At 46.9% G+C, this 14,153-nt stretch overlaps 1 protein-coding gene across 1 annotated transcript in view; it reads right to left on the bottom strand.

Annotated features, from left to right (window-relative positions):
- Positions 1 to 14,153, bottom strand: part of slit3 (slit homolog 3 (Drosophila)) — a 394,481-nt gene that overhangs the window by 35,412 nt on the left and 344,916 nt on the right. The window contains 3 exon segments of the mRNA XM_045724040.2: positions 3,348 to 3,487; positions 7,669 to 7,766; positions 13,995 to 14,119. Of these exon segments, the coding sequence (XP_045579996.2) occupies positions 3,348 to 3,487; positions 7,669 to 7,766; positions 13,995 to 14,119 (363 nt within the window).

The following is a 14,153-nucleotide window of genomic DNA, read 5'->3' as shown; positions in this document are numbered from 1 at the left end:
GCCTGGCTCATGTCTGAGTCTGCCTGTTCTCACTGCTCAGGTCTGGCTCATGTCTGAGTCTGCCTGTTCTCACTGCTCAGGTCTGGCTCATGTCTGAGTCTGCCTGTTCTCACTGCTCAGGCCTGGCTCATGTCTGAGTCTGCCTGTTCTCACTGCTCAGGTCTGGCTCATGTCTGAGTCTGCCTGTTCTCACTGCTCAGGTCTGGCTCATGTCTGAGTCTGCCTGTTCTCACTGCTCAGGCCTGGCTCATGTCTGAGTCTGCCTGTTCTCACTGCTCAGGCCTGGCTCATGTCTGAGTCTGCCTGTTCTCACTGCTCAGGCCTGGCTCTGGTTTCGATTGGTGCTAAGACCTGAAAGTCATTGGCTAAATGAGAATCAATATGTACCGTATTCGATATGAAAAATAAATAATTTCCCATCTAGCTAACAGTAGTTCTGTTTTACAGGGGAAACAGGGAAAAATAACATGAGGAGAAATCCAGAGAAGGTGGGTAGAGAGAAAGAGAATGACCTTTTCCCACGTCAGATCTGTCAGCTTGTAAAGGAAGAAAGAGACTGATCATGTCCCATGTCAGCTTGTAAAGGAAGAAAGAGACTGACCTTTTCCCATGTCAGATCTGTCAGCTTGTATAGGAAGAAAGAGACTGATCATGTCCCACGTCAGATCTGTCAGCTTGTAAAGGAAGAAAGAGACTGACCTTTTCCCACGTCAGATCTGTCAGCTTGTAAAGGAAGAAAGAGACTGACCTTTTCCCATGTCAGCTTGTAAAGGAAGAAAGAGACTGATCATGTCCCATGTCAGATCTGTCAGCTTGTATAGGAAGAAAGAGACTGACCTTTTCCCATGTCAGCTTGTAAAGGAAGAAAGAGACTGACCTTTTCCCATGTCAGATCTGTCAGCTTGTAAAGGAAGAAAGAGACTGACCTTGTCCCATGTCAGATCTGTCAGCTTGTATAGGAAGAAAGAGACTGACCTTGTCCCATGTCAGATCTGTCAGCTTGTATAGGAAGAAAGAGACCGACCTTTTCCCATGTCAGATCTGTCATCTTGTAAAGGAAGAAAGAGACTGACCTTGTCCCATGTCATCTTGTAAAGGAAGAAAGAGACTGATCATGTCCCATGTCAGATCTGTCAGCTTGTAAAGGAAGAAAGAGAGAGTGGAAGATTTATAGATGTCTCATTGTCCTGTTAACCAGGAGGGTCCAGACCACTTAACACACACACACACACACACACACACACACACACACACACACACACACACACACACACACACACCACACACACACACACACACACACACACACACACACACACACACACACACACACACACTCTCTCTACATTCACCCACTGAGAGCAGTTCTGCCCTGTCACTCAGAGAGCTGAGAGAACAGAGGTCAAGATAGCTCTTAATGGCTGCAACAGAGGAGAAGAGAGGCTGGTCATCTCACACAGTAGAGGCTCAGAGGGTCAACCAACCAGCCAATTGGAAAGCCACCTATCGAATTCCCCCGCCTCTCCCTCCCCCTCCCACACCTTCTCCCATCCTCTGCCTCATCCTCCTCCCTCCCTCCTTAACATAACGTTCCCAGGGTCTAATGGTCCTGGTCCACAGGCCAGCAATATACTTTCTCTCTCTAGTCTAATGGTCCTGTTCTACAGGCCAGCAAGATACTTTCTCTCTCTAGTCGAATGGTCCTGGTCCACAGGCCAGCAAGATATTTTCTCTCTCTAGTCTAATGGTCCTGGTCTACAGGCCAGCTAGATACTTTCTCTCTCTAGTCTAATGGTCCTGGTCTGCAGGCCAGCTAGATACTTTCTCTCTCTAGTCTAATGGTCCTGGTCTGCAGGCCAGCTAGATACTTTCTCTCTCTAGTCGAATGGTCCTGGTCCACAGGCCAGCAAGATATTTTCTCTCTCTAGTCTAATGGTCCTGGTCTACAGGCCAGCTAGATACTTTCTCTCTCTAGTCTAATGGTCCTGGTCCACAGGCCAGCAAGATACTTTCTCTCTCTAGTCTAATGGTCCTGGTCCACAGGCCAGCAAGATACTTTCTCTCTCTAGTCTAATGGTCCTGGTCCACAGGCCAGCTAGATACTTTCTCTCTCTAGTCTAATGGTCCTGGTCTGCAGGCCAGCTAGATACTTTCTCTCTCTAGTCTAATGGTCCTGGTCTGCAGGCCAGCTAGATACTTTCTCTCTCTAGTCGAATGGTCCTGGTCCACAGGCCAGCAAGATATTTTCTCTCTCTAGTCTAATGGTCCTGGTCTACAGGCCAGCTAGATACTTTCTCTCTCTAGTCTAATGGTCCTGGTCCACAGGCCAGCAAGATACTTTCTCTCTCTAGTCTAATGGTCCTGGTCCACAGGCCAGCAAGATACTTTCTCTCTCTAGTCTAATGGTCCTGGTCTGCAGGCCAGCTAGATACTTTCTCTCTCTAGTCTAATGGTCCTGGTCCACAGGCCAGCAAGATATTTTCTCTCTCTAGTCTAATGGTCCTGGTCCACAGGCCAGCATGATACTTTCTCTCTCTAGTCTACACCCATGTAGTCACAGTCTTTGTTTTTTCTCTGGAGAACACAGACGTCTAATTGCTGGGTTAGCCTATGGACTTCCCCTGGAGCCGGCCTGTGACCGCTTCTTCACATGGCCGCATGGCGCTGCAAGCCGCCGGCCCAGGGGCCCACATGCCCACACTGGGGAGTTAGCTGTGTGTGGCAGGCTGGCTGGCAGGGTGTTGCTCTACTGGCTGCCTCTCTGCTGACAGCCTCTAGACCCTCTGTGTTCTGTGCTCTGGTCCCAGGGGAGGCTGGGCCTGGGGTGGACGCGGCACGGCCAGGTCTACAAGGCATGCGGTGGTAATGACAGGGTTGGTGTGCGTGGAGCAGCTGCTCAGATCAGCACCCTCCCTTCCTTGTGACAGGCAGGTGATGGCAGCGACCGCCCATGATGCCCGACTGAGGAGATGCCCACAGCTGCTACCCCACATGCGCACTGCAGAGAGAACCTCAACAATACTGGCTGGTTGCACTCAGAACTGCACTGTGCTTGGGCTGAACTCACTGGACTGTGCAGACCCCCCCCCCCCCCCCTGTAACCCCTTCCCACCCTCCACTGCCACATCAATTCTGAGCCCCACTCGATACCCGACTTCAGGACAGATTCTTCTTCGCCTCCCGACCCACCCACATAGAATTGTTCCGAGAGCCGATCTGTGACCCGCTAAATAACATCAATGTATTTTTTTAAATTATGAGGCTAGTAGTAGGCTATTATTCCACTCTCTGCATGAATTCATTTGTCTGCATGTATATTCGACATTTTGATAAAATACGTGTCATACCTATGAAGTTTGGGGGGCAGAAGCAGGTATAGTTGTTTATGCTGTCCACACAGGTAGAGTTGTTCTCACAGTCATTGTCCTCACAGTCGTCAGGGTTCACCTCACACTGCAGACCCTCGTACCCAGGAGGACACGTACAGCTTGGGAGGAGAGAGACAGGATAGCAGTCACAGATAGTTAGTTAGGACACTGCCAGAGTCATGGAAGTGTACTGGGTTTCATTCCACTTCACTTCAAATTCACGCTCCAGATGCCCTCTGCTCTGTGGCCCTGGCCCCTCTATTAAGGACTAATGCCCTTTGAAAGCCTAAGATCTGCACTTCAATTTGAATAACAACAAGGGTAGAACTCCAGTGACATTTGAAAATGTAATGTAATCAGGTCTGTCTGTGAATTCAATAACTCCAATTAGACGTGGGTCCTTGTAAGCTCCTATGTGGAAGGGCATTCATCAAGCTATAACTAAATGTCGTGTGGAATCGGTAGACCGTTTGACTCTGGCATCACACTGGCTCTGTCGCTCTCTCTCTTGTCTGTTATGCCCACCTGCCCTAGCTGGCTTTGCTGTGCTGTGCGGGCGGGGTGGCACAGGGTTGGCATCATGGGTGCGGCGTGGCGGGCAGGCTCTCAGCAGAGCAAGGAGAGATAAGCATCACTGGTGAGACGAGTGGCTTTATCAAACGCCTGTTGTTCTTTGAAGGCCAGCGGCTTCTGATTGAACATGACCCTGAGGAGATGAACGATTGTGGTGTCCTTTACAGTTCTCCAGAGGGACTGACTGGGGGGCTGGAAGCAGAGAGGGGGATATACAAAGCTCCTGTAAGAGGCCTCAAGGTTGCGACCCCTGGAAAGAGTGACATCATAGTGACTCAAGGAGATTAACCTTTGTGTCGGTGCATAGCTAGAACAGATACAGGCTGTGTAGTGAGGTCCTGCTGTAAAGCCTTAATCTGTTATATCAAAAGGCTGAGGAGAGATCCCACATGTGGATCATTGATGAGGCAGAGAGAGAGCTAGGGTTTGTTAGTTGGTGTTTAAAGGCCGAACAGTGAACAATGAAAGAGAGGAGAGTGTGGCAGTGGTCTGGCCCCAAGCCTGATGGAGAACAACACCACCATGGACCATGAGCTCTCACAGAGTCACTCACACACTGGAACAACACCACCATGGACCATGAGCTCTCACAGAGTCACTCACACACTGGAACATCACCACCATGGACCATGGGCTCTCACAGAGTCACTCACACACTGGAACAACACCACCATGGACCATGGGCTCTCACAGAGTCACTCACACACTGGAACATCACCACCATGGACCATGGGCTCTCACAGAGTCACTCACACACTGGAACAACACCACCATGGACCATGGGCTCTCACAGAGTCACTCACACACTGGAACATCACCACCATGGACCATGGGCTCTCACAGAGTCACTCACACACTGGAACAACACCACCATGGACCATGGGCTCTCACAGTTTCACTCACACACTGGAACATCACCACCATGGACCATGGGCTCTCACAGAGTCACTCACACACTGGAACAATACCACCATGGACCATGGGCTCTCACAGAGTCACTCACACACTGGAACATCACCACCATGGACCATGGGCTCTCACAGAGTCACTCACACACTGGAACAATACCACCATGGACCATGAGCTCTCACAGTTTCACTCACACACTGGAACATCACCACCATGGACCATGAGCTCTCACAGAGTCACTCACACACTGGAACATCACCACCATGGACCATGGGCTCTCACAGAGTCACTCACACACTGGAACATCACCACCATGGACCATGGGCTCTCACAGAGTCACTCACACACTGGAACATCACCACCATGGACCATGGGCTCTCACAGAGTCACTCACACACTGGAACATCACCACCATGGACCATGGGCTCTCACAGAGTCACTCACACACTGGAACATCACCACCATGGACCATGGGCTCTCACAGAGTCACTCACACACTGGAACAACACCACCATGGACCATGGGCTCTCACAGTTTCACTCACACACTGGAACATCACCACCATGGACCATGGGCTCTCACAGAGTCACTCACACACTGGAACAATACCACCATGGACCATGGGCTCTCACAGAGTCACTCACACACTGGAACATCACCACCATGGACCATGGGCTCTCACAGAGTCACTCACACACTGGAACATCACCACCATGGACCATGGGCTCTCACAGAGTCACTCACACACTGGAACAACACCACCATGGACCATTGGCTCTCACAGAGTCACTCACACACTGGAACATCACCACCATGGACCATGGGCTCTCACAGAGTCACTCACACACTGGAACAACACCACCATGGACCATTGGCTCTCACAGAGTCACTCACACACTGGAACATCACCACCATGGACCATGGGCTCTCACAGAGTCACTCACACACTGGAACATCACCACCATGGACCATGGGCTCTCACAGAGTCACTCACACACTGGAACAATACCACCATGGACCATGGGCTCTCACAGAGTCACTCACACACTGGAACAACACCACCATGGACCATGGCCTCTCACAGAGTCACTCACACACTGGAACATCACCACCATGGACCATGGGCCCTCACAGAGTCACTCACACACTGGAACAACACCACCATGGACCATGGGCTCTCACAGAGTCACTCACACACTGGAACATCACCACCATGGACCATGGGCTCTCACAGTTTCACTCACACACTGGAACAACACCACCATGGACCATGGGCTCTCACAGAGTCACTCACACACTGGAACAACACCACCATGGACCATGGGCTCTCACAGAGTCACTCACACACTGGAACAACACCACCATGGACCATGGGCTCTCACAGAGTCACTCACACACTGGAACATCACCACCATGGACCATGAGCTCTCACAGTTTCACTCACACACTGGAACAACACCACCATGGACCATGGGCTCTCACAGAGTCACTCACACACTGGAACATCACCACCATGGACCATGGGCTCTCATCGAGTCACTCACACACTGGAACATCACCACCATGGACCATGGGCTCTCACAGAGTCACTCACACACTGGAACATCACCACCATGGACCATGGGCTCTCACAGAGTCACTCACACACTGGAACATCACCACCATGGACCATGGGCTCTCACAGAGTCACTCACACACTGGAACATCACCACCATGGACCATGGGCCCTCACAGAGTCACTCACACACTGGAACATCACCACCATGGACCATGGGCTCTCACAGAGTCACTCACACACTGGAACAACACCACCATGGACCATGAGCTCTCACAGTTTCACTCACACACTGGAACATCACCACCATGGACCATTGGCTCTCACAGAGTCACTCACACACTGGAACAACACCACCATGGACCATGGGCTCTCACAGAGTCACTCACACACTGGAACATCACCACCATGGAGCATGGGCTCTCACAGAGTCACTCACACACTGGAACATCACCACCATGGACCATTGGCTCTCACAGAGTCACTCACACACTGGAACATCACCACCATGGAGCATGGGCTCTCACAGAGTCACTCACACACTGGAACATCACCACCATGGACCATTGGCTCTCACAGAGTCACTCACACACTGGAACATCACCACCATGGAGCATGGGCTCTCACAGAGTCACTCACACACTGGAACATCACCACCATGGACCATGGGCTCTCACAGAGTCACTCACACACTGGAACATCACCACCATGGACCATGGGCTCTCACAGAGTCACTCACACACTGGAACATCACCACCATGGACCATGGGCTCTCACAGAGTCACTCACACACTGGAACAACACCACCATGGACCATGGGCTCTCACAGAGTCACTCACACACTGGAACAACACCACCATGGACCATGGGCTCTCACAGAGTCACTCACACACTGGAACAACACCACCATGGACCATGGGCTCTCACAGAGTCACTCACACACTGGAACAATACCACCATGGACCATGGGCTCTCACAGAGTCACTCACACACTGGAACATCACCACCATGGACCATTGGCTCTCACAGAGTCACTCACACACTGGAACAACACCACCATGGACCATTGGCTCTCACAGAGTCACTCACACACTGGAACATCACCACCATGGACCATGGGCTCTCATCGAGTCACTCACACACTGGAACAACACTGCTGCCTGCATGTTACTCCTCTGTCTGTGCCTACTATATAGGGAATGGTGTGCCATTTCAGACGGCCTCTCTGTCTGGTGTGTAGAGAGAGTAGTGGGTTGTGGGTACCTGAACTGGTCCTCTTGGCCTGGGATCACGTGGCAGGTCCCTCCATTGGCACAGGGGAAACTGATGCAGGCGTTGATGGATATCTCACAGTTCTGTCCCTGGAAGGGAGGAAGGGAGGAGGGAGGGAGGGGAAGAGAGAGAGAGAGGGGGGGGGGGGGGGGTGAAACAAAGAAGAGACTCAGGGGGTATGCTAGCAGACCTTACTAAATAAATCAATTATTAAATAAATCAAAAAAGGAACATTTTACATTTCAAATTCAAAAATAAATTATCTCAGCAGAGAAAAATGTCCTCTGTGTGCTACCTATATCCCCCCACTATAATCCCCATATTTTAATGACAGCTTCTCCATCCTGGAGGGGGAAATCAATCATCTCCAGGCCCAGGGACATGTACTAGTCTGTGGTGACCTAAATGTCAGAACTAGACAAGAACCTCACACTCATATTAAGAAATGCTATAGATGGAAGGGAAGTAGTGTGGAAACCTATCTAAAAACAATTAGGAAACAACAAATCAATCCCTTTCAGACAACTTCCAGGACAAAACGTTCCACTGTAATAGTGAAGGTGTAAACTTGGCAGTAGAAAACCTAAACAGTATACTTGACCTCAGCTTCCTTATCAAATCTAAAAATGTCAAACAGAAAACCGAAGAAATAAACAACAATTAAAAATAGTTTGATGAAGAATGCCAAAACTTAAAGAAATTGAGAAACCTGTCCAATCAAAAACAGAGAGACCCAGAAAACCTGAGCCTACACCTTCACTATGGTGAATCACTAAAACATGACAGAAACACACTACGGAAAAAGAAGGAATAGCAGGTCAGAAATCAGCTCAATGTAATTGAAAAATCCATAGACTCTAACCACTTCTGGGAAAACTGGAAAACACTAAACAAAAACAACACGAAGAGTTATCTATCCAAAATGGAGATATATGGGTAAACCATCTCTCTAATCTTTTTGGCCCTATAACAAAGAACAAACAGCAAAAACATATACATGATCAATTACAAATCTTAGAATCAGCTATTAAAGACTACCAGAACACACTGGATGTCACGTCCTGACCAGTAGAGGGAGTATTTGTTTTTTATTTTGGTCAGGACGTGGCAGAGGGTATTTGTTTTATGTGGTTCAGGGTGGTGGTTTATTTAGTAGGGTGTTTGATTTATTATTTCCAGGTTTTTGGGTACTGTTCTATGTTAGTGTATTTCTATGTTCTGTCTAGTCTTTTGTATTTCTATATTTTATTAATTGGGGTTGGACTCTCAATTGGAGGCAGGTGTTTTCTCGTTGCCTCTGATTGAGAGTCCTATATATGGGTATGTGTTTGGTTTAGTGTTTGAGGGAGATTGTTCCATGTATAGCTTATGGCCTTACAGGACTGTTTATTTGTCGGTGTGTTTCTTTTGGTGTACGTGTTTATTTTTGGTTCTCCTTCTTAACCAAATAAAAGAAGATGAGTGCACATATTCCTGCTGCGTTTTGGTCCACTTTAGCCGACGACAACCGTGACACTGGATTCTCCAATTGCATTGAATGAACTACAGGACAACATACAAACCCTCCAACACAAAAATACCTGTGGTGTTGATGGTATCCTCAAAGAAATGATAAAAAATACAGACCACAAATTCCAATTGGCTATACTTAAACTCTTCAACATCAACCTTGGCGCTGGCATCTTTCCCAATATTTGGAAGCAAGGACTGATCACCCCAATCCACAAAAGTGGAGACAAATTTGACACCAATAACTACCGTGGGTTATGCGTCAACAGCTACCTTGGGAAATCCTCTGCATTATCATTAACAGCAGACTAGTTAATTTCTCCGTGAAAATAATTTACTGAGCAAATGACAAATTGGCTTTTACCAAATGACCGTACAACAGACCACGTATTCACCCTGCACACCCTAATTGACAAACAAACAAACCAAAACAAAGGCAAAGTCTTCTCATGCTTTGTTGATTTAAAACAAGCCTTCGACTCAATTTGGCATGAGTATCTGCTAAACAAATTGATGGAAAGTGGTCTTGGGGGAAAAACATACAACCTTATAAAATCCATGTACACAAACAACAAGTATGCAGTTTAATTTGTAAAAAAAAAACATTTCTTTCCACAGAGCAGTGGGTTAGACAGGGATGCAGTTTAAGCCCCAACCTCTTCAACATATATATCAACGAATTGGCGAGGGGACTAGAAGAGTCTGCAGCACCCGGCCTCACCCTACTAGAATCTGCAGTCAAATGTCTGCTGTTTGCTTATGATCTGGTGCTTCTGTCCCCAACCAAGGAGGGCCTGCAGCAGCACCTCGATCTTCTGCACAGATTCGGGTTAGACCTGGGCCCTGACAGTACATCTCAGTACATCTCAGACTAAAATAATGGTGTTCCAAAAAAGGTCCAGTTGCCACGACCACAAATACAAATTCCATCTAGACACCGTTGCCCTAGAGCACACAAACAATCTATACATACCTCGGCCTAAACATCAGCACCACAGGTAACTTCCACAAAGCTGTGAACGATCTGAGAGACAAGGCAAGAAGGGCCTTCAATGCCATCAAAAGGAACATAAAATTTGACATACCAATTAGGATCTGGCTAAAAATACTTGAATCAGTTATAGAACCCATTGTCCTTGATGGTCGTGAGGTCTGGGGTCCGCTCACCAACCAAGAATTCACAAAATGGGACAAACACCAAATTGTAACTCTGCATGCAGAATTCTGCAAAAATGTCCTCAGTGTACAACGTAAAACACCAAATAATGCATGCAGAGCAGAATTAGGTCGATATCAGCTAATTATCAAAATCCAGAAAAGAGACATTCAATTCTACAACCACCTAAAAGGAAGTGATTCCCAAACCTTCCATAACAAAGCCATCACCTACAGAGAGATGAACCTGGAGAAGAGTCCCCTAAGCAAGCTGGTCCTGGGGCTCTGCTCACAAACACAAACAGACCTCACAGAGCCCCAGGACAGCAACACAATTAGACCCAACCAAATCATGAGAAAACAAAAAGATAATTACTTGACACATTGGAAAGAATTAACAAAAAAACTGAGCAAACTGGAATGCTATTTGGCCCTAAACAGAGAGTACACAGTGGCAGAATACCTGACCACTGTGACTGAACCAAACGTAAGGAAAGCTTTGACTATGTACAGACTCAGTGAGCACAGCCTTGCTATTGAGAAAGGCCGCTGAAGGCAGACCTGGTTCTCAAGAGAAGACAGGCTATGTGCTATGCTTGAATTGCCCTGACAATGTTGTTTTGCTCAGACAAATGTAGGTATATGATCTCATTTGTTCTATTACTTGTGAGGGACAGCTGAGTGAGCTTAAAACTTGTTGGGGCTAGGGGGCAGTATTTTCACGGCCGGATAAAAAAACGTACCCGATTTAAACTGGTTACTACTCTTACCCAGAAACGATAATATGCACATAATTAGTAGATTTGGATAGAAAACACTCTAAAGTTTCTAAAACTGTGTGAATGGTGTCTGTGAGTATAACAGAACTCATATGGCAGGCCAAAACCTGAGAAGATTCCATGCAGGAAGTGCCCTGTCTGACAATTTGTTGTCCTTCTAGGGCATCTCTATCAAAAATACAGCATCTCTGCTGTAACGTGACATTTTCTAAGGCTTTCGTTGGCTCTCAGAAGGCGCCAGAAAGTGGAATGAGAGCTCTGCAGTCTCTGGGCAAAAAACAGCAGGAGTGTTTGTGAGTGGTCAGGCAGGGAACACTGACACTGGAGCGCGCGTGCACGAGAGGACTCCATGTTTTTCTTTCTCTCTTTGAACGAATACAACGTCGCCCGGTTGGAATATTATCGGTATTTTACGAGAAAAATTGCATAAAAATAGATTTTAAACAGCATTTGACATGCTTCGAAGTACGGTAATGGAATATTTGGAATTTTTCTGTCACGAAATGCGCCTGCGCGTCGCCCTTTGGATACTGACCTCAACGCACGAACAAAACGGAGCTATTTCAATATAACTATGGATTATTTTGAACCAAAACAACATTTGTTGTAGAAGTAGAAGCCCTGGGAGTGCATTCTGACGAAGAACAGCAAAGGTAATCCAATTTTTCTTATAGTAAATCTGAGTTTGGTGAGGGCCAAACTTGGTGGGTGTCAAATTAGCTAGCCGTGATGGCCGGGCTATGTACTCAGAATATTGCAAAATGTGCTTTTGCCGAAAAGCTATTTTAAAATCTGACACAGCGATTGCATAAAGGAGTTCTGTATCTATAATTCTTAAAATAATTGTTATGTATTTTGTGAACGTTAATCGTGAGTAATTAAGTAAATTCACCGGAAGTTTGCGGTGGGTATGCTAGTTCTGAACATCACATGCTAATGTAAAAAGCTGTTTTTTGATATAAATATGAACTTGATTGAACAAAACATGCATGTATTGTATAACATAATGTCCTAGGAGTGTCATCTGATGAAGATCATCAATGGTTAGTGCTGCATTTAGCTGTGGTTTTGGTTTTTGTGACATATAGGCTTGTTTTGAAAATGGCTGTGTGATTATTTTTGGCAGGGTACTCTCCTGACATGATCTAATGTTTTGCTTTTGCTGTAAAGCCTTTTTGAAATCGGACAGTGTGGTTAGATTAACGAGAGTCTTGTCTTTAAAATGGTGTAAAATAGTCATATGTTTCAGAAATTTAAGTTATAGCATTTATGAGGTATTTGTATTTCGCGCCACACGATTCCACTGGCTGTTGACTAGGTGGGACTGCCCAGGGAGGTTAATATTTTTTGGGATGGCCTGCTTCTGATGGTCAGTCTGAGGGGAGGGAGGGAGTAGCGGTGAGGCTGCCTCTCACCCGACTCACCGTCCCTCCGCTCTCCCTCCCTCCGCTGAGAAAAGGGGATGCAGTCTTCCAGCTGATTGCGAAACTCAAGTCACACTGCATTATTTCTGCCTCATGCATGAATTCATGTCGTTACTCCTATGACCAGAGAAAGTGAAATATTCCTCTATTAAAAAATACATTCAGCTATTAATAACAACAGAAGCTTATTGGAAGACTATGCAATACTCATTCACTACAGCTGCAGTGCTGGTTGTAGCGTGAGTGGAAGTAGGGAGAATGCACATTTTATGGTTTATAAAAGTGTTGAAAAAAGTGTTAACAGTGCTGAATAACTTAAACATGAACTTACTTATAAAAACAGCAGCTCTTTGCTGTATTCGCTGAGTCTCTTTCTAATCATGGTTTTAAACATTTTCACACAGTATCAACTGCGTTCTAAGGTTCTTTTTACAGTCTATGGCTCAATGAAATCACAGAGGAAACTGTGCAGACACGGTGATCTGAGCTATCTGATTGGCCAGCGGTAGGCCTATAGGTGTCCCGTATTTGCTCTCTGGGCCTGCCAGGTCGGCGGAGTTCTACCTTCAGACACATAAAATGGTACAAAATGAGAACACTTTGCCTTCAGCACAAAACAACAACAACAAAAAAGTATGCAAGGCTTTATCGTTGGGCTTTTACAGAAATGTTTGGTGATGGACCAGGAATGCCTTGGAGAGGCATTGGATTAGTGAATCACTGGAGTAGAGGTACTGGTACAGTATGGTAGCATTCAAGAATCATGACCCTAATGACCCTTAACACCCACTTCCTCTGATCAAAGACACCACACAGACGCTTGTTTCATGTTTCCCTCTCTCTCGGTCCACGATTCATTCTCCACATTTCAATTCACTTAAGCCCAGCAGAGGACGATGGCGAAAAGCACACGTACACACACCTCTGAATAGGCAGGAATAAAGACCCAAAGAGAGGTGCATACCCAGAGACACCGGGACCAACACTGACACACATACCGTAGCACAAATTGACCTTGGGAGCAAAGATTTGAATGAAAAAGCGAGGCCATGGGCTTTGTCCCAGTAGCAGACTGGAGGTTAAGCTGTTGTCTGTGTCCATGGAGCAGGACACTGACAGGAATCCCACAGCAGCAGCACACAACACAGTGGGGGGAGGGGACAAAACCTACACACGCAGACACACACACTCTACGTCCACCCTCTGAGAGCACTTTATTGTAACCCTTTTTAATCTCTATTCAATACTTACAGCCAAACTAACTGTTGTAATCATTTCCACATTGGTTGAGATATCAAACTAAGATGCATTATGCATGTAAGAGAACAGGAGAGGCTAAAACACTGGGGCTATGCATACGATGACAAACCGCTAACATGTGGAACCGTTTAAGTGGGGCTGTGGTTGTGTGTGTGTGTATGTGTGGTTGTGTGTGTTTAAATCCACTCACTTTGTAGCCAAAGGGACAGGTGCAATGGTAGGAGCCAGACACATCGCTGGCACATGTGCCATTGTTCAGACAGGGACCAGCAAGACAGGGGGCACACTTCGACATCAGATTCAGATCAACTGGGCCTGAGAGAGAGAGAGAGAGAGAGAGAGAGAGAGA

The sequence above is a fragment of the Salmo salar genome, chromosome 09, assembly GCF_965601325.2.
Source record: "Salmo salar chromosome 09, fSalSal1, whole genome shotgun sequence".
In the NCBI taxonomy this organism is placed as follows: Eukaryota; Metazoa; Chordata; class Actinopteri; order Salmoniformes; family Salmonidae; genus Salmo; species Salmo salar.
The sequence above is the reverse complement of the archived record's forward strand: the minus strand, read 5'-3'. Positions and strand labels throughout refer to the sequence as shown.